At 33.2% G+C, this 17,627-nt stretch overlaps 3 protein-coding genes across 6 annotated transcripts in view; 2 read left to right on the top strand and 1 right to left on the bottom strand.

Annotated features, from left to right (window-relative positions):
- The window catches only part of LOC148307728 (glutathione hydrolase 1 proenzyme-like), a 62,777-nt gene extending 58,730 nt beyond the window's left edge, over positions 1-4,047 (top strand). For all 4 annotated transcript variants that reach the window (XM_088262885.1, XM_088262886.1, XM_088262883.1 and 1 more), the window contains 5 exons: positions 119-368; positions 546-736; positions 821-1,061; positions 2,066-2,179; positions 3,710-4,047. In XM_088262885.1, coding sequence (XP_088119011.1) covers positions 119-368; positions 546-736; positions 821-1,061; positions 2,066-2,179; positions 3,710-3,859 — 946 coding nt within the window. In that variant the 3' untranslated portion in view covers positions 3,860-4,047. The remainder of the gene's footprint in view (positions 1-118; positions 369-545; positions 737-820; positions 1,062-2,065; positions 2,180-3,709) is intronic.
- Positions 4,048-4,810: 763 nt separating this feature from the next.
- On the bottom strand, positions 4,811-10,816 carry LOC148307731 (cytochrome c oxidase subunit 6A1, mitochondrial-like). The gene is made up of 3 exons (XM_088262832.1): positions 10,708-10,816; positions 10,455-10,606; positions 4,811-5,023 (listed from the first exon to the last, which is right to left on the bottom strand). Exons 1-3 carry the CDS (start codon positions 10,802-10,804, stop codon positions 4,925-4,927), a joined length of 348 nt encoding a protein of 115 aa, XP_088118958.1. The 5' UTR covers positions 10,805-10,816; the 3' UTR covers positions 4,811-4,924.
- Positions 10,817-12,232: 1,416 nt separating this feature from the next.
- S6KL (ribosomal protein S6 kinase like) overlaps positions 12,233-17,627 on the top strand; it is a 118,030-nt gene continuing 112,635 nt past the window's right edge. The window contains exons 1-5 of the mRNA XM_088262879.1: positions 12,233-12,371; positions 12,580-12,692; positions 13,482-13,710; positions 14,342-14,465; positions 15,788-15,895. Of these exons, the coding sequence (XP_088119005.1) occupies positions 12,288-12,371; positions 12,580-12,692; positions 13,482-13,710; positions 14,342-14,465; positions 15,788-15,895 (658 nt within the window). The 5' untranslated portion in view covers positions 12,233-12,287. The remainder of the gene's footprint in view (positions 12,372-12,579; positions 12,693-13,481; positions 13,711-14,341; positions 14,466-15,787; positions 15,896-17,627) is intronic.

Here is a 17,627-nt window from a genome sequence, read left to right on the forward strand (position 1 = left end):
AAAAAAAAGGGAATGGAGTACCTACACGCGTATTTTTTTTTTTTAGTGGGAGACCATTACTTTATTTTTATTTAAAATGATCTAAAATATTATAAATCGCTGTTTTCTATCATTATAGGGCAAAATGGAATGATCCAATTACAATTACACTACCCAGTCAAGACACTTTTTATTCAATCCGACCCCCAGGAGGTGGAGCGTTACTTGGATTTATTCTTCAAATATTAAGTGGATATCATTTCGATGAAAATAGTATAAATGGAATTAATAATACTGTCACCACATATCATCGGATTATTGAAGCCTTCAAACATGCTTTTGCGAAGCGTACACTCCTTGGAGATGGAGATTTTGTTGAAGTAGAAAAGGTAATATGTACTATAAAGTAATTGGATGAAATATTTTTCTTAGAATCTCAATCAATGTTGAAATTGAACTTGCTTATTTGACAACATCTGAAGATAAACGTCGAATTAAAAGTGTTGAACAACATCCATAAGTGTGTAATTTAACATGTAATTGAATTATTTGTTTACTTTCCACAGATAATTAGGAATCTCACTTCATTGGAATTTGCCAATAAAATCAGGTCATCGATTAATGATAGCACAACTTATAATGATCCTCAGCATTATGGAGTTGAATTCTACAATCAGCCAGATCATGGAACTGCACACATATCTGTTCTGGCACCAAATGGTGACGCAGTTTCAGCGACTAGCACAATCAATCATTAGTAAGTAAACTAATTTTAAAATATCATAAATCAATTAAATAAATTAAGTTTCACTTTCTAAAATCAGACAACATATTTTTACAGTTTTGGATCAGAGGTAATCACCAAAAGAACAGGCATCATTATGAATAATAATATGGATGATTTTTCCTCTCCGGGATTTAAAAATTCATTCGGAGTACCTGGATCACCCGCTAACTCTATTAAGCCACAGAAAAGGCCGATGTCATCGATGAGTCCAAGCATCATCGTTGATGAAAATGGTGATGTGAAGATGGTAATAGGTGCATCCGGTGGTACGAAAATTACAACATCAATCGCTTTGGTAATTACATTTTTTTACAATTAATCTTTAATCAATCATTCATTAATATGTCCGTTGAATAGAAGAAGCGCGGAGGTCTTCGTAACACAAATCTGTCTTATATGTGTTGCCATGAAACTCCGTTGACGCTTACTGCTACCTTTAATTGGACAAAGGTCTGCATTAATGTTTGTCAACATCAACCAGTCAATCCACTTCCTCAGTAAAGATTTTTATGAAATATGACATCCTATCATACTTATATTTTAAGTGTGAAACAATTTTTCTTCATTCTCAATATTATTAATATTTAAAGCATTTACTTTGTGGTTAGTCATTTTTACTTATTTATTTTTTTACAAAAATGTTAATAAAATTAGTATATAACCACTCACCGAGATTTTTACGTCTACCGGTTTCGAGACGTACCCGTCTCTTCGTCAGGACAATCACTAACACAGCATGCAAACAATACTACCCTTCACCACCATAGCACCATTTACACACTCAAATTTTGTGTAGTTTTGAGTGTGTAAATGGTGCTATGGTGGTGAAGGGTAGTATTGTTTGCATGCTGTGTTAGTGATTGTCCTGACGAAGAGACGGGTACGTCTCGAAACCGGTAGACGTAAAAATCTCGGTGAGTGGTTATATACTAATTTTATTAACATTTTTGTAAAAAAATAAATAAGTAATTTTTCTTTAAACTGATTCAATAAGTTAATTTTAATCATTGAAAATTTCAAGTACGTAGGTATTTTCTAGTACCCATTCATTACCAACATTGTAAATATTACTACTTTGGATATTGCGATATGGCCAGAAAATTTTAGAGGAAAAAGTGAATCAATTTTAAAGATGGCCAAAAAAGCAGAAGGAATTTTTAAATAATTTTTGTCAACTCTATCAAGAAACTATGTAATTTGATTATCGGCTATACTAAAGCTTTTTCATGAGACGTCATATTACCTGGGGCCTGTTCCTAAATACAGAAATTGGAGATAAAAGCTGCTATATTTTTTTAGGTGGTCATGCGAAATTTGTGGTTCAAACAATCAATTAAAGAAGCTGTTGATGCACCACGGATACATAACCAAGTTTATCCTATGGAAATATCATATGAATATGGTAACCTTAAAGTAAGTACCAATAATCTCTCAACTGTGTAAATACTCACATATTTTATTTTACATTATTGTCTTTGGCTAGTTGGGAAAGAAAATTAATACATATTTACATACATAATACAGTGGAACCTTCCATGACGAGCATGATTCGTTCCAGAAACTTACTTGTTAAGCGACACATTTTTTATTCTCAATATTATTTATATTTAAAGCATTTACTTAGTCATTTTTACTTATTAATTTTTTTACAAAAATGTTAATAATATTAGTATATAACCATTCACCGAGATTTTTATGTCTACGGGTTTCGAGACGTACCCGTCTCTTCGTCAGGACAATCACTACCACAGCATGAAAACAATACCACCCTTCACCACCATATCACCATTTACACACTTAAAACTACACATTGTTAACATTTTGTGTAGTTTTAAGTGTGTAATTGGTGCTATGGTGGTGAAGGGTGGTATTTTATGTATTAATTTTAAATCAAACACAGATTTTTTGAGTCTACTAAGTTGTATTTTATTAAAAAAAAACACATAAAAATTATATTGTGACAATTGTTTCGCCTTGTTAAGGCATTATCAGAAAACAAATATAAGGGTACATACCTACATCCCCCATTAGCTACTGTTGTCTCCCATAAATTATTGCTGCACGTGTTTAAACTGTCACTTAGAATTGTATAGCTACATAAGGACCGTAGTCCATTTGATCTTCACATTCGTTTGATAATGCCCTAACAAGGCGAAACAATTGTCACAATATAATTTTTATGTGTTTTTTGTTAATAAAATACAACTTAGTAGACTCAAAAAATCTGTGTTTGATTTAAAATTAATACATAAATTAAAATGGAGTTCTACAAATTAAACGCCAAGTCAATAAATAAATAAGGGTGGTATTGTTTGCATGCTGTGGTAGTGATTGTACTGACGAAGAGACGGGTGCGTCTCGAAACCGGTGGACCTTGACACATTTTTTGTTTTGACAAGTGCGGAAGTCTCGGCTCACAAGTGAATGTTGTGAAGGGCTATCGCTGGTTTAGGGAGCAACTTTTCCACATTATTTTTGCTTGTTATGCAAATTACTCGTTATGAGTGGTTCCTTTGTATTTATCTGTATCCATACTTAAAAAATAAACATGAATAGATGTTTCCATCTTGAAATGTTTAATTATATTTTATTTAAAATTAATCTTCCGCCCGCCTCCGTAGTGTAATGGTCAGCACGCTCGGCTACCGTTCTGGAGGTCCCGGGTTCGATTCCCAAGGGGGTAAAATAAAATATAAGTGATTTTTTCACTGTAATACTTATTCAAAATTACCATGGACTGGTACCTGAAGCGGAGGGCTGATCACCTTTCCTTCATGTGTAAACGATCAAGATAACACTGCGTTTATATGACACAGTGCCCTATGCACCATTGGGGTGCGGATAAGGGTTTTATTATTATTATTAATCTTTATGTTTTAATGAACCAAGATTTTTTTATCGCAGTAAAGTTTTGTTTTTATTTTAAACCTTGCGTCTTTGCAGCAAGAAATTGAAGGACTCCAGCACCTTGGCCACAAAACGAGCCGCTACAGGGACAGGGGGTCCATCATTTGCGCTATTTTCAAAAATGCCACGGGAATTTACGCCAACGCAGATCACAGGAAAGGTGGTGACGTTTTTGGGCTGAACTAGACTTAAGTTACTCACAGAAAGAAGATATATTTTTAGAGTAAAGTACATTATATATTTTTAACATTTACATTGTTGTGTCGATTATACTGTGTAAGAATGTCATCTGATAGAATAAATTTAAATAAAAGTATGTATCGTGCGAAAGAATACTGTTATTTTAAAATTAAAATAAATTACTGTTAAACTGATTTTATTTTGTGTTATTTATTATAACTGCAGACAGTTGGTAGAATTCCATATTGAATTGTTGGATAATATATCCAAAATTAAACAAGGTTCATTTGGTTGAATTCTACATTTATTTATGTATATGTTAATACGTGACACCTTTTCGTCTTATTAGGACATTATCAAACACTGGTGTTTGATAATGTCCTAAGAAGACGAAACGCGTCACGTATTAACATATACATAAATAAATGTAGAATTCAACCAAATAAACCTTGTTTAATTTTGGATATATTACCCAACAATTTATTTTGTGTGCCTAATAAACCAAGGTTATTTCAATACCTATGCTCTCATCCACTTTCTCATACCCACCCATGATACACAATGTATATCTGCTTAGGATTTACGCAGAATTACCATGAAATAGAAAATTGGATAAACACACATAAATAACAAACAAATAACTCAGTTGCCATTGCGAGGGTTATCCGGAAAGTAATACCCGTAGCGATAAAAAGTTGAAAGCAGCTATGACTATGTATTTCAATACACTGGCCGCGCTGGAATACAAAAACTAATCACACTTTACAACAAATGCTTAAATTTAGTGACAATATAGAGAAGTAGTTTAAGGTATGTTCTGTACGAATAAAACGTTCATATTTGTTTATGTTAACTATATTTTATATATTCCCAAACGGATAGTACTTTTCGAATGACCCTCGTATTTAATAACCATTTTTTTTTAGAGATAGAGAATCAATAAAATAAAAACCATCATTGGAATATTTTAAACATTTTAATAGTTCTATAATACAAACTTATGTAGTTCAAAATTAAACAAAAAATACATTTGACTATTCAGCGCGGAAAAACAAAAAATTACTTCTGAATTTAGTGATGACTGTCTTCTACATCTTCATAACCGTCAGGGAGTGGGTTGACCTTGGGGTTGTGGAACAAGGTGTGGTTTCCATCTCCCCACGGGAAACGCTGTAAAGAAATAACATATTCAATAATATCATAAACATAATCGGTATATGAAAAAAGATTGATACGGGAAGGTAAGAATTACTAAGTTATAATTAAAATGTTTATTTGTTTTAAAATCACTATAAATATTTTTTATTATGACTGATTAAGTCTTGATAAAGAAGCGGTTAGCTTCGAAACCGGTAGACATTATAATTAAGTTATAATAAAAACGCTCTACCACGTCATAGACACAGGTCTGTGCGTGGTAGAGCGAATTGCTTGGCTGAAGTGGAAATGGGCCGGTCACACGGCCAGAATGACCGACGACAGATGGAGGAAACGCGTTCTGGTGTGAAGACCGAGGAACCAGAGGCCTCAAGGACGTCCACCGATGAGATGGGTGGACGACATCAGGAAGTTTGCTGGAAGACAGTGGATGGGGACGGCGCAGGATCGGGAGGAGTAGAGGCGGAAGGGGGAGGCCTATATCCAGCAGTGGACCTCAACGGGCTGATATGATATAATAAAAAACACCTCCGTAGCATAGTGGTCAGCGCATTTGACTATTTTGGAGGTCCCGGGTTCGATTCCCAGAGGGGGTCAAAATAAATATGGCTGATTTTCACTCTCATATTTATTTAATATCACCCTGGATTGGTACAAGAAGCGCAGGGCTGATCACTTTGCCTTCATGAATTTAACGATCAAGATAACACTGCGTCGCTACTATGCAGTGCCCTATGCACTATTGGGTGCGGATAAGGGTTAGAAGAAGAAGGGAAGAAAAAAATATTTATAGTGATAAAACAAAGTTACATTTTAATTATAAAATGGAAAATCACAAAGTTGGTGCTTCAAATATAAATGATAATTACTAAGTTACCAAAATTTTACCCTAATGCTTTTGAACGGCCAGTGTTTGCGCAAGGCACACCAACCTGAGCACAATCATTTTAACATGTGCATAATAAATTACGGGAGACAACAATAGCTAAAGGGGCATGTAGGTACCTATATGTACTTATATTGATTATACCATCAGGAAGACTTTGTTTTATTTACATTTTATATTTGGTAGATTTAAGTTTACAAGTTTTTTTAAACATTTTTTATTGCTTTTGTTTTTTTTTTTTTAACCGGACAACTTTTAAATTATGCAAACTCTTTGAATAATAAAAAAAATAACCCATTGATTTCAATGCTATTTTTGTGAAAAAATACATGAGTATCAGGTGGTTAAAAACTAAAAAATATCGATCTGATTGTATGTATAGTGAAACTGTAAAATATATCTGTTGAAAAAACCATAGCTGTAATAATGTTAACCTTTCCCTTACGGTGCTAAAATAAAAACACGCGTTCCAGTGTTGGGTAGTCACTACACAATAAAAAATTAGCAATTTTAAATCGGAAAAATACGGACATTCATAGCTAATGCCCTTAATTAATTATAAATGAAGTCAAAAATTATTATAATTTAGATTTATTTGCTGAAAACATTAAAAAACCATCTGGCAACATTCACGGAACAAGCATAGGTCCACTCTAGTTGCAAGCCCAAGATCTACTGCCGACTGCTGCTAGCCGGAGCAAGACTGAGAACATTGAGCTTTGAGCTCTTCGCGCTTGCACAGTGCAAGTATGCAAGAGTGAGAAGCGAATATAGTGTCGCACTACCCGCACACTCTTCACGCGCGCGCTGTTTATACGCGAATTTGTTTCCGATATTCACAAAATACCTACAATATACCTGATAAATTCTGATTATAATTAATATTATTTTTTAAATCAATGCGTAAATATGTTATGGAGGAATACCTAAAATCTTAGCCTTGTATTTATTATATTTATATAGATATTGATGGTTATTAGAAGCAATGTGTTCAAGGTACACAACACCAGGAAGGGGGGCGGGGGTTAAAGATGATAACCAAAGATGAAAGCATAACTGAATGCGGACACTAATGTGTGTAAACAATATACAGCAAGTCCTCACTTACGTGATTAATTAATTCTAAAGGTTTTCATGTAAGTCAAAAAATTGTGTAAGTCGAAGAAAATACCTGATCTTTATGCACTTTGCATATCTGAATTCAAAAATGAAAGCAACACGGGACCTTTAGCACTGAGGCAAATGCTCTAATCACTACTCTACGGAGGCTGACAATAAAAAATAACCATTCAGATAGAAATTCAAGGTACTTAAATTTTTCGACAGAATTTCAATTATTATTATATAAACCACTAAACATATCGCTCACTTCTTTCAAGCGTTTAATTAAATAGCTCACTCCTTTCAAGAACGTCATAAATCAAAAATCGACAATTTTAAGTTCTGCATGTTTTCGGAATGCCCCGAAATTGTACTATATCCCAGCAAAAGAGACATATTTTTAACTTGATATTTACCCGCTACAGGGCAGAAAGTGTTGTTTTTGCATTTTGAAGAAAAGGTTTCGTTTAATTATTTTTTTAAATATACTTAATATTTTTCAAATGGAGAAATAACATTCAGGTTTTACATAAAAAGATCATTTGCACAGTAAAAAGTTCAATAAGTGGCTTGATATTAATTTTTAATACATTGTATTATATTTTTTAACTTTAAAAACGTTCTCCTGAAAAATCAAGTTTTTTGATTTATGACGTTCTTGAAAGGAGTAAGCGATAAATGGTATGTATAATATGCATTAGTTTCAATGGATATAGTACATATGTAAAAACAGAATAGATCTATACGCATATGAAAATAAGTGTCGGGTTGTGGTCCCGTGGTTAGTGTAGCATACTCTTAAGTCAGAGTTTCTCGGTTCGAATCCACTCTACCACATCTAGGCTCAAAGAAATAATGTGGAATTGAAATATTTGTATTAATAATAAAAACATAAATATTTGTTTTAAAAAAAAAAAAAAAACTTGGAAGGAATCCCGATACCAACACACATGTAACTAACAAGGAAGAAATCTAAATTATGACTTAGTTGATAATCACATCCTGTGGAGAGTAAAGGTGGGGGGAAAGGTACTCTCTCACTTTCCTATCAACACATTTACTATATGTTAACCTTTTCATAGCCGCAAATAAATTACGCCGCAGTGCTCAACAGGCCAAGTATTTTTTTGAAAAAAAAAAGTTGTCTAAAGATTTTTTTTTTTGTTGTTTTTATTGAATTATAATTTACTTACCAAATATTATATCCCGCATCGATTGTTAGAGTTTTATTCTTGAAGTTAAACCAGTTTCAAATTTTCAGGGTTGTCACACTAAGTCGCACACGCAAGTTTTTATTAAATTTAATATTAACACACAACTATTATTTATCAATGGAATATTTTAAAATAATAAGAAAAACACAAAAAAATTGAGCAAAATAAAAACCCCTGGCGTTCAAAACAATTGATTAAAATAATCAATATTTCAAGTGGTTTGAGTGGTAGCCCTAATGACATCTGTCAACTGTCAGCTGAAAGTGATACCGATAAATCACTTAAAAGTATTTAAAAACTTTATAAAATATTTTGTGACAACTTCAACTGATGGCAATGTATGTTCCGTTTTTGACAGATTGTCAATATGAGTTAAAACTGCGGAGTAATACGTCATCAAAAGTACTGACGAGATATCTCGTCTCTGGCCATACGGGCACTCCGCCATTTGCCGAGATATCTCGTCTCTGGCAACCATCGGGTTAATAAAAGAAATATTTAATTTTTAATTTTTAAAATCGTGTAAGTAAGAATTCTTGCAAGTCGAAATCACGTAAGTGAGGACTTATTGTACACACAAGCAGTGGCATGCACAGTGTTTTCAATCAGTGTAGGCAGTAGGGTTGGGTAAGGATAAGACATACTAGGAACTGGTCGTGTTTCTATATTCAAGTAATCCAGGTAGGCACTGCTTTTCCGCCTATATAGGAACATGCCTATATGTGCACGCCTCTGCACACAAATCCTTCTAGGAAGTACATGTGCGTTCTTGGATCGCAAACCATGTTTGAAAAATATTCAAACACCAGTCAAAGCAAATTTGATTTGTAATTTGGCGGGAAAAAATGAGCAGTACCACTAAACAGCGTCAGAAAGAAAGTACCACTTGAGGTTGAAATTATGGAAAAGAAATGTATTGTGATGCATTCTAAAAACATTTCGTATTCATCAAATATATTGTATTATTTTTTGACATCTCATCAAAGATGAAGAAGAATATGGAAGTCTGGGCATTTACGGGGCTTACGACCGTCGTAGGCTGGTTTAAGTGATCACTTTACACACGTGTAACATTCACCAATTCTACCCATTATTGACAACCACACTACTCAAATTCTTGGAAGTTCTATATATATTAATCAATTTAGAAACCTTGTTCTTGAATCACTAGAACTTCACTAGAGAAATCTATTGGTGAGATGTAAAGAAGCTTTTTATTAAGCAGAAACTCTTATATTTCATTCTAGTGAAGTTCTAGTGATTCATGAACAAGGTTTCTAAATTGGTTCATATATATAGAACTTCCAAGAATTTGAGTAGTGTGGTTGTCAATAATGGGTAGAATTGGTGAATGTTACACGTGTGTAAAGTGATCACTTAAACCAGCCTATGACGGTCGTAAGCCCCGTAAATGCCCAGACTTCCATATTCTTCTTCATCTTTGATGAGATGTCAAAAAATAATATGAAAATAACTCCTGTAATTGAAGATAATCCAGATTTTGTAAACAAGTATTTGGACTCACTCAAAATGTTGTAAATATATTGTAAATTTTTGACAAATAATAGTGCATATTTATTTTTATTTTTAAGTTCATAATTCATATCCTTTTTAAATTGATAGATATGATTTACGTAATTGTGAGAATTATTTTCGGTACTACACTTGGCAAAAAAACCGACAAATATTGTATGGTTGGTAGTGAAAGGCCTTTTTTTTGCAACAACATTTTTGCCGAGTGATATTCTAAAACTAAGGGGGCTTGTGCACTACACGGAATTTGACCGTCCGGCAGTCCGGTTTTGAAAAATAAAAGCTACTACAACAGTTTAGCGTGATCGAATTTACGCGCAACATGTTCACGCACCGATCAAGAGCACCGATCCGGAGAAAGATGGACAAAAGCACAAGCCAATCCAAGCCAATCATCCTTTTAAAACGCTAACTGATGTGCCGGACGGTTAAATTCCGTGTAGTGCACAAACGCCCTAAGGGTAAGACGTACTTAAAATGCGTGATATATTATTTGTACACGTAAATCAGTATGTGGATGAGTATACGGCATGAATTCATTAGTTTATTTACATGCATAACCTGAAACTGATGTTTATCATTGAAATTTATACATTTTGATCACGAGTAAATAGGCCTAACTCGTGGAATTATTAAAATAAGAAACTACCAATCAATTTGAAAATCAACGCGATTATTAGATGAGGTATGAATGAAGTGATAATTTTACCTTCGTGCGAATGCGCAGAAAATCGTAAGGAATAAATTCGTCTCTAGGTTTGCCATGATCAGCTTGGTGACCTAAATACGCATTAATCATTCCCAATCCAATAGCTGGAATTCCAACAAAAAAGAACATCTTCTTCCACAACGCTGCGCCACCTAAAATCAATGTCAAGATAAGCGTTATGTAATATCATCTAAAAATATTAGTAAATGAAAAGTATAGTAATCAAAGCCATCTCGATAGAAGTATAATTTACCTCCGTGGCCACCAGCTGTAGCAGCATGTCCACTAGACCTCAAAGAGGCAGAATTGGAAATAAAACGACGGGCGGCCTGCCCCAAGATAGCAGCCATTTTTCCAAATGTGACAGACTTTTATTGCGTTTTTCTATGACATCGAACTGATTGCATAAAATAAAATTTAAAGGCGCTCGCTGATAATCATACATAGCTATCTATATACGAAGGGGAGATAATTAATGGGGTTACTAGAAATGAAAGTTTACTCATTTATTTTGTTTTTCCGGAGTCGGAAATAAGTAACAAGAACACTTTTTTTTCCGTCATTTAAATACTACAATTTATTTTGGAAAGATAAACTTGAAAAGAAGTTTCAGGATCAGTAGGTGGGTTGACATTTTCTCCGCAAAAGTATTCAAATTGTTGAATCCGCAATATTCTAATAATTTTCGTAGCTTTTACCAAGTCTTGGAATATTTTTTATTTGTGTTATTTAATATTTTTCCAAAAATATTCATATTTTTGCAATTTAATAATATTATCCGATTTTCGGAGAAAATAACGAAATGATAGGTGTGAATAAAAAAACATTACAAGGTTGATATAAATATTTTTTTCAAATTATGTACAGGGTCAGGTTTACCAAATTTAGTTTAATTATGATATGTTGATTCAAAAATGAACAATGCATCATATACTTGTAATATCACAGCTAAGGGTCTTTGAGGTAGTGTAATACGAATATGAATATGTTATTTATTTGAACTGCTATTATAAAGGTTTTGAGTAAGACACTTTGTTATAATTTTTTTTAGTTGTTAGTTGCGTCGACCACCTTCAATGTATTAAAATGTAAATAAAAATTAAAAGATGTTTTACAAAAATTAAAAAAAAAAAAAAAAAAACATAATTTTGTTATGTACTACGATAAAATGGTTTAATTAAACCTTTTCCTGAACTGATTAAGAATTAAATTTAATTTAGGAATGTCTTCACAGATAATATTAGTTATGATGAACTATTAAAAAAGAATCAAGAAAAAAAACATTATCTCTTTCTCAATTGTTGTTTGCTCCAAATTTGAGGTAAATTTAGTTGATTTTCAATTTCCATATTTGTTCGTAAAATAACAACAAGAAAATATAACTTTATGTTTAGTAAATATGAATACTCAATCATATTTCTTTCATCAAAGTTACCCCTACCCCTTTTTTGTAAGGTAAGAACTAAAATATAATAAATATGAAAATATGTGAAGTATGGCCACTTACAAGTTTATGGTAACATTTTTTATTGTATTGCCATATATAAGATTAAGTTTACCTGATATTCCTAGCTTAAAATCAAAATGCATTCTATATTAGTTCTTATGAATACTATTTTGAAAGCTTATTTTTTAATGTTCTAATTTCCCGATGTTTAATCTATAACGGAAGTTGAAGTCCGTATTTCGCAGTGTATTTACAAAAAATATCCATAAAGTTCGTGCGAATTTGGGTCACTGTGGGAATTTGGAGGAGGTGGTTTGCGTCGTCTTTATATCACATTGAACGACATCGACGAATTATGAATGTTTTATTTATTTTCGTTTGTTTAAATGGGAAATACCAACATCAAATCTAACAATCACAGAGCAAGTGACAATCATGTAACACGCGAAAGACAACATGATGTTAGTCAGGTAAGAAAACAGATAAACCAAACACAGCTGGTGAATACGCAGCTCTCATATGTTTTTTATTTATATAAATATTTTATAAATAACTCGGTGATCATTGACGACGTAGTCCCGTTTCGACAAAATGCGCGTTTGTTATTGTATGCCGATTTTTGGGAACAATGGGCATGATGTTTACTAATGTCACGAATCTTTTTGTTTGTTTTTACAGTTTAGTTTATCAAGTTTTATCGGAAATCTAAGTGGACGTTCCTTTGTTAGTACTACAAGCAATTATTCCGCATATAGTTCATCTCGACCCTGGTCCAGAGTGTCAAGAAGAAGGTTTGTCAATATTCATTCACTGCTACTTCCTTGTTATGATGACTAATATTTTTGTGTTACAGTTTTCATGATACAATGACCTATTTGTACTAACTAAATTTGGCAATAATTCATACCGCTCATTCCTTTCAAGAACATCATAAATAAAAAAAACTTGATTTTTCAGGAGAACGTTTTTAAAGTTTAAAAATATAATACAATGTATTAAAAATAAATATCAAGCCACTTATTAAACTTTTTAATGTGCAACAGATCTTTTTAGGTAAAACCTGAAGGTTTTTTCTCCATTTGAAAAATATTTAGTATATTTAAAAAAATCATTAAACAATACCTTTTCTTCAAAATGCAAAAACAACACTTTCTGCCCTGTAGCGGGTAAATATTAAGTTAAAAATATGCCGCTTTTGCTGTTCATTCCGAAAACATGCACAACTGAAAATTGACAATTTTTGATTTATGACGTTCTTGAAAGAAGTGAGGGATACCTTGAATTTCTATCTGACTGGTTATTTGTTATTGTCAGCCTCCGTAGAGTAGTGATAGAGTAGTGTCCCGTGTTGCTTTCATTTTTGAATTCAGCTATGCAAAGTGCATAAAGATCAGGTATTTTCATGCCAGTTACAAAATAAAAGTTGTCAATTGTTGGCCAGTGTTATTTTTCAATCTCGGAATTATGTGATCCGTTAAAATATTAATAAATTAACGATACATTTAAAAAAATTGAGCCCTTCAAAACTAATACATATAGTAGGTTTTACTACAGATATTTTTTTTATCTTCTTTTTTTAGGTGGAACGATTCGACTCTCTCAAATCCCCTTTCTGCCAGTAAAACTGCTTGGCCTGTTGCCAATGTGGAAGCGTTGTTTTTACCAGAATTCAAAGTTGACAGCGAGACACAAAGCAAACACTTTAAATACATTGATACCATATCCAAAGGAGCGTTTGGGAAAGTCTACAAGGTCCTTCAACTTGACACAAATAAATTATTCGCTTTGAAAGTTTTGTCTAAATCTCAGGTAATATACCAGTACTGCTCAATAACTTTTTTGTTAGACTTGTTTGAAATGATGTTTGATTTCAAAATGAAAAAAGTAACGCTAAAAAATAGAATAGAATAACTTCTTTATTAACCTTTTCCTTACCATGAGTCTGCTTCATCATGGGTTCGATTCCCAGGGGTGGGGTCAAATATATATTAGTGATTTTTACTGTAATATTTATTCACTATTACCCTGGACTGGTATATTGAAAGCTTTTAAATGTAAATTCACAGTAAAATCGGGATACAATTTTATATTGTTTCACATTTTCAATAAATTTTGCAACTTAGTTTTAAAAAAAACAAAAAAATTGCTTTGCAAGAGCAGATCTGTCAGGAAGCCTAGATGCTTCTGTAGCAGATCTGGGCATGCGGTGGGACAGCTTTCAATATACCCTGGACTGGAACCTGAAGCGGAGGGCTGATCACCTTTTCTTCATGTGTTAACGATCAAGATGCATGCAACGCACAGGGCACTGCATTACATACTGCGTTTATGTGATACAGTGCCCCATGCACCATTGAGTGCGGATAAGGGTTAGAAAAAGTGCGGGGGGCAGTATGTCTGGCATCTCTTGCGGCATTTTTTAAAATCATTTTTATTTTAGATTATCTCCGAAAATTGTGTGAAACAAGTGAAGGATGAAGTACACATCCAGGAAGTGTGTGGACACAACCCTTTTATAGTCAACTGCTGTCTCAAGTGGCAAAGTCGGAAAAGATTATACATTGGTAACGTAAACATTCATCTTTCAAAACTTTATAAAATCAATAAAATTTACACTTTGTTTTGAGCAGTTTTGTCCGCCTCCGTAGTGTAATGGTCAGCATGCTCGGCTACCGTTCTGGAGGTCCCGGGTTCGATTCCCAGGGGGGTTTAATAAATATAAGCGATTTTTTCACTCTAATATTTATTCAATATTACACTGGACTGGTACCTGAAGTGGAGGGCTGATCACCTTTCCTTCATGTGTAATCGATCGAGATAACACTGCGTTGATATGAAGCAGTGCCCTATGCACCATTGGGGTGTGGTAAGGGTGTTATTATTATTATTTTTGAGCAGTTTTATTTTTGGTACAGGTGATATTTGTAAAATCCATGTATTCCGTGCTCTTTGAATAGTGACCTGTTGGCTGAGCTAACCTTTCTGAAGATGTCATCCTGTGCATACTAAAGAACAATTGTATAGCGATTTGTCACTCACCCCATTTTCTATTATTTACTGATTTGGCATCAAATTCATGTGATAACATGATTATTTATATATAAAAATAAAACACTCGTATAAGACTTTAAAATTTAATTATGTAAACACGACTACTTTCAAGAATTACAGAGGTTCTCATAACTAACTAACTAACTAACCATCACGCCGCTTCGCTGCAGGGGTAGGCAGAGAGAATAGAGCGCCACACCACTCTGTCCTTGCATACATTCTTCGCCTCTTCCACGTTCATGCATCTCCTCATACATACCCGCCAATTGTTACGACTCTTAACCTGACCACTTTCAAGTATTTGGCATACCTGATCGCGCCATGTTTTTCTCGGTCTTCCTCTGCTTCTTTTCCCACTAACATTCGCCTCATAAATTTGTTTTACCGTTCTTTCCTCACTCATTCGTTCTACATGTCCAAACCATCTTAACACACCTTTCTTAATTTTATCGATAATGCTTATCTCAGCTTTGCATTTCTTCCTTATTTCACTATTCGCACATCTATCATACATCGTTTTGTCGCACATTCTTCTGAGAGATCGCATTTCGACTGAAGTTCTCATTGAACTGAGGTTCTCATCAACAGGTAAAAATGGAAACTATTCATATATAGAGTTTAAATATATACATTTTTTTTCACCTGTTGTATGCTTATTTAAACTATGCATATAAATAGTTTGTAATGTCACCTGTTGACGAAAACATCTGTAGTTCTCGAAATTAGTCATATTTACATTAATTAACTCGAAACTGTTTTTCGGTTACCCGATTGTCACATAATTACAAGTCTATAATTTTTTTTATCGAATTTCATTTTGATATTAATTTTTCAGTGACCGATTATATCCCAGGGGGTGAACTACTGAAATTACTCGAACAATACATCACACTTCCCGAAGAATTGGTGCGGTTATATGTCGCAGAGATTGCACTTGTCCTAGGTAAGAATTAAATTTTGTAATGTCACTTTTTGAAAAGCAGAAACATCACGAAGATGATTTATGACTTAGAAAGGATTATTGTGTATCAAAATAGAAAATGCATCTCCATCATCTTTCAAGTATGTACTTTTTAACCCTAGAATTGCTAAGGTTCTTTTTATAAAATATAAAATTTAATTAAAACTTTTTTATATTCAAAGCATTTACTTTGTGGTCAAACATTTTAATTGATATTAGTAATGTTAGTAAATAACCACTCACCGACTACTTCTGTCTACCGGTTTCGAGACGTACCCGTCTCTTCGTCAGGACATACACTACAATCTAACAATCATGCGAACAACACTACACCACACCCACTTAGTACTATTCACATACACTATCACTACACATGCAAAACATGCAGAGCGAGTTGTTAGTCCCACCATGCTTTTGGGAAACTAAATAATAAAGTAAAAAATGTAATATAAATATACGCAGGTTGGAAACTATATTAGGATTCAAAGAGAAGGGGGTAGGTTCTGGGAAGTGGGAGGAGTTGAGTTAGGAGCTGATCGGTTCAATGTTACGTCGAATAAAGGGCTGTATGGAAAATTTATTTGGTTATTTATTAATTGGATGTTATTTTTAATGGATTTTCTAATGTGAAACATTTCCATATTATTTAATTTTAACCCTTTATCATTTGTGTGTAGTATTTTTACCCCTGTTTCTTTATTAAATTCGTGATTGGACTCTATCAAATGATTTGCAAATTCAGAAAAATTATTATTATTTAAGCATCTTATGTGTTCCTTTATCCGAGTATTGAAATTTCGTGTCGTTTTACCGACGTATACCGACGTACAGTTATCACACTGTAATTGATATACTCCCCAATTATTTAATATGTCATTTCTATCTTTATTATTTAATAAGATTTTACCCATATTATTGTTAGTATAAAATGCAGGCTTAATGTGATTTGGAAAATATTTTGATACTTTGTTAGACATATTATTTACAAATAGGATTCTTCTCCATTTGTTACTAGTATTCTGTTTTTTATCATTATTTATACAGGGATATAAAAATTGTTTCACTGATTTTTGTTTCAATTTTCTATTTAAAAGAGTATCGATTAATTCTGTTGTGTATCCATTATTAATTGCAATTTGTTTAATTGTATCTAATTCTATATCAAAATCTAGTTTCGATAAAGGAACATTTACTAAACGATGTAACATTGAATGAAAAGCGGAATGTTTATGGGAAATTGGGTGATTAGACGAATTATCAATGACAGTATCCGTATACGTAGGCTTACGAAATATATTAAAATCTATACGATGATTATTGATCATTAAAGTCAAATCTAGAAAATTTAATTTATTATCTTTTTGACTTTCTAACGTGAATTTAATTTTTTCATTGAACGTATTTATGAAGTTAAGAAATGAGGTTAATTGACGTTCTGTCCCTGTCCATATAGGTACGTCTCGAAACCGGTAGACAGAAGTAGTCGGTGAGTGGTTATTTACTAACATTACTAATATCAATTAAAACTTTTTTAACCATTTGTAATGAGTCGAAAGTAGGTCCCGAGGTAGTAAGTAGACCATTTAAGAGATTGGCAACACTGTGAGCTAGCCAACCCAATAAAAGTACCTACACACTGGCACTAGCCCTTCTTCCACGCTCACCTCTCGACCGACTGCAACCAGATCTATGATCTTCGCACGACGAGATTGTT

Source organism: Brachycentrus maculatus, unplaced genomic scaffold (assembly GCF_059751285.1).
Source record: "Brachycentrus maculatus isolate JH-2025_06_01 unplaced genomic scaffold, ASM5975128v1 h1tg000190l, whole genome shotgun sequence".
Taxonomy (NCBI): Eukaryota; Metazoa; Arthropoda; class Insecta; order Trichoptera; family Brachycentridae; genus Brachycentrus; species Brachycentrus maculatus.

What these genes read in the sequence shown, in the direction of transcription:
- LOC148307731 (XM_088262832.1), bottom strand. Translation starts at nt 10,804, where the DNA reads ATGGCTGCTATCTTGGGGCAGGCCGCCCGTCGTTTTATTTCCAATTCT. An exon ending in TACAGCTGGTGGCCACGGAG is followed by an intron (nt 10,607 to 10,707) that starts GTAAATTATACT and finishes CATTGATTTTAG; the next exon opens with GTGGCGCAGCGTTGTGGAAG. An exon ending in TTCTGCGCATTCGCACGAAG is followed by an intron (nt 5,024 to 10,454) that starts GTAAAATTATCA and finishes ATTTCTTTACAG; the next exon opens with CGTTTCCCGTGGGGAGATGG.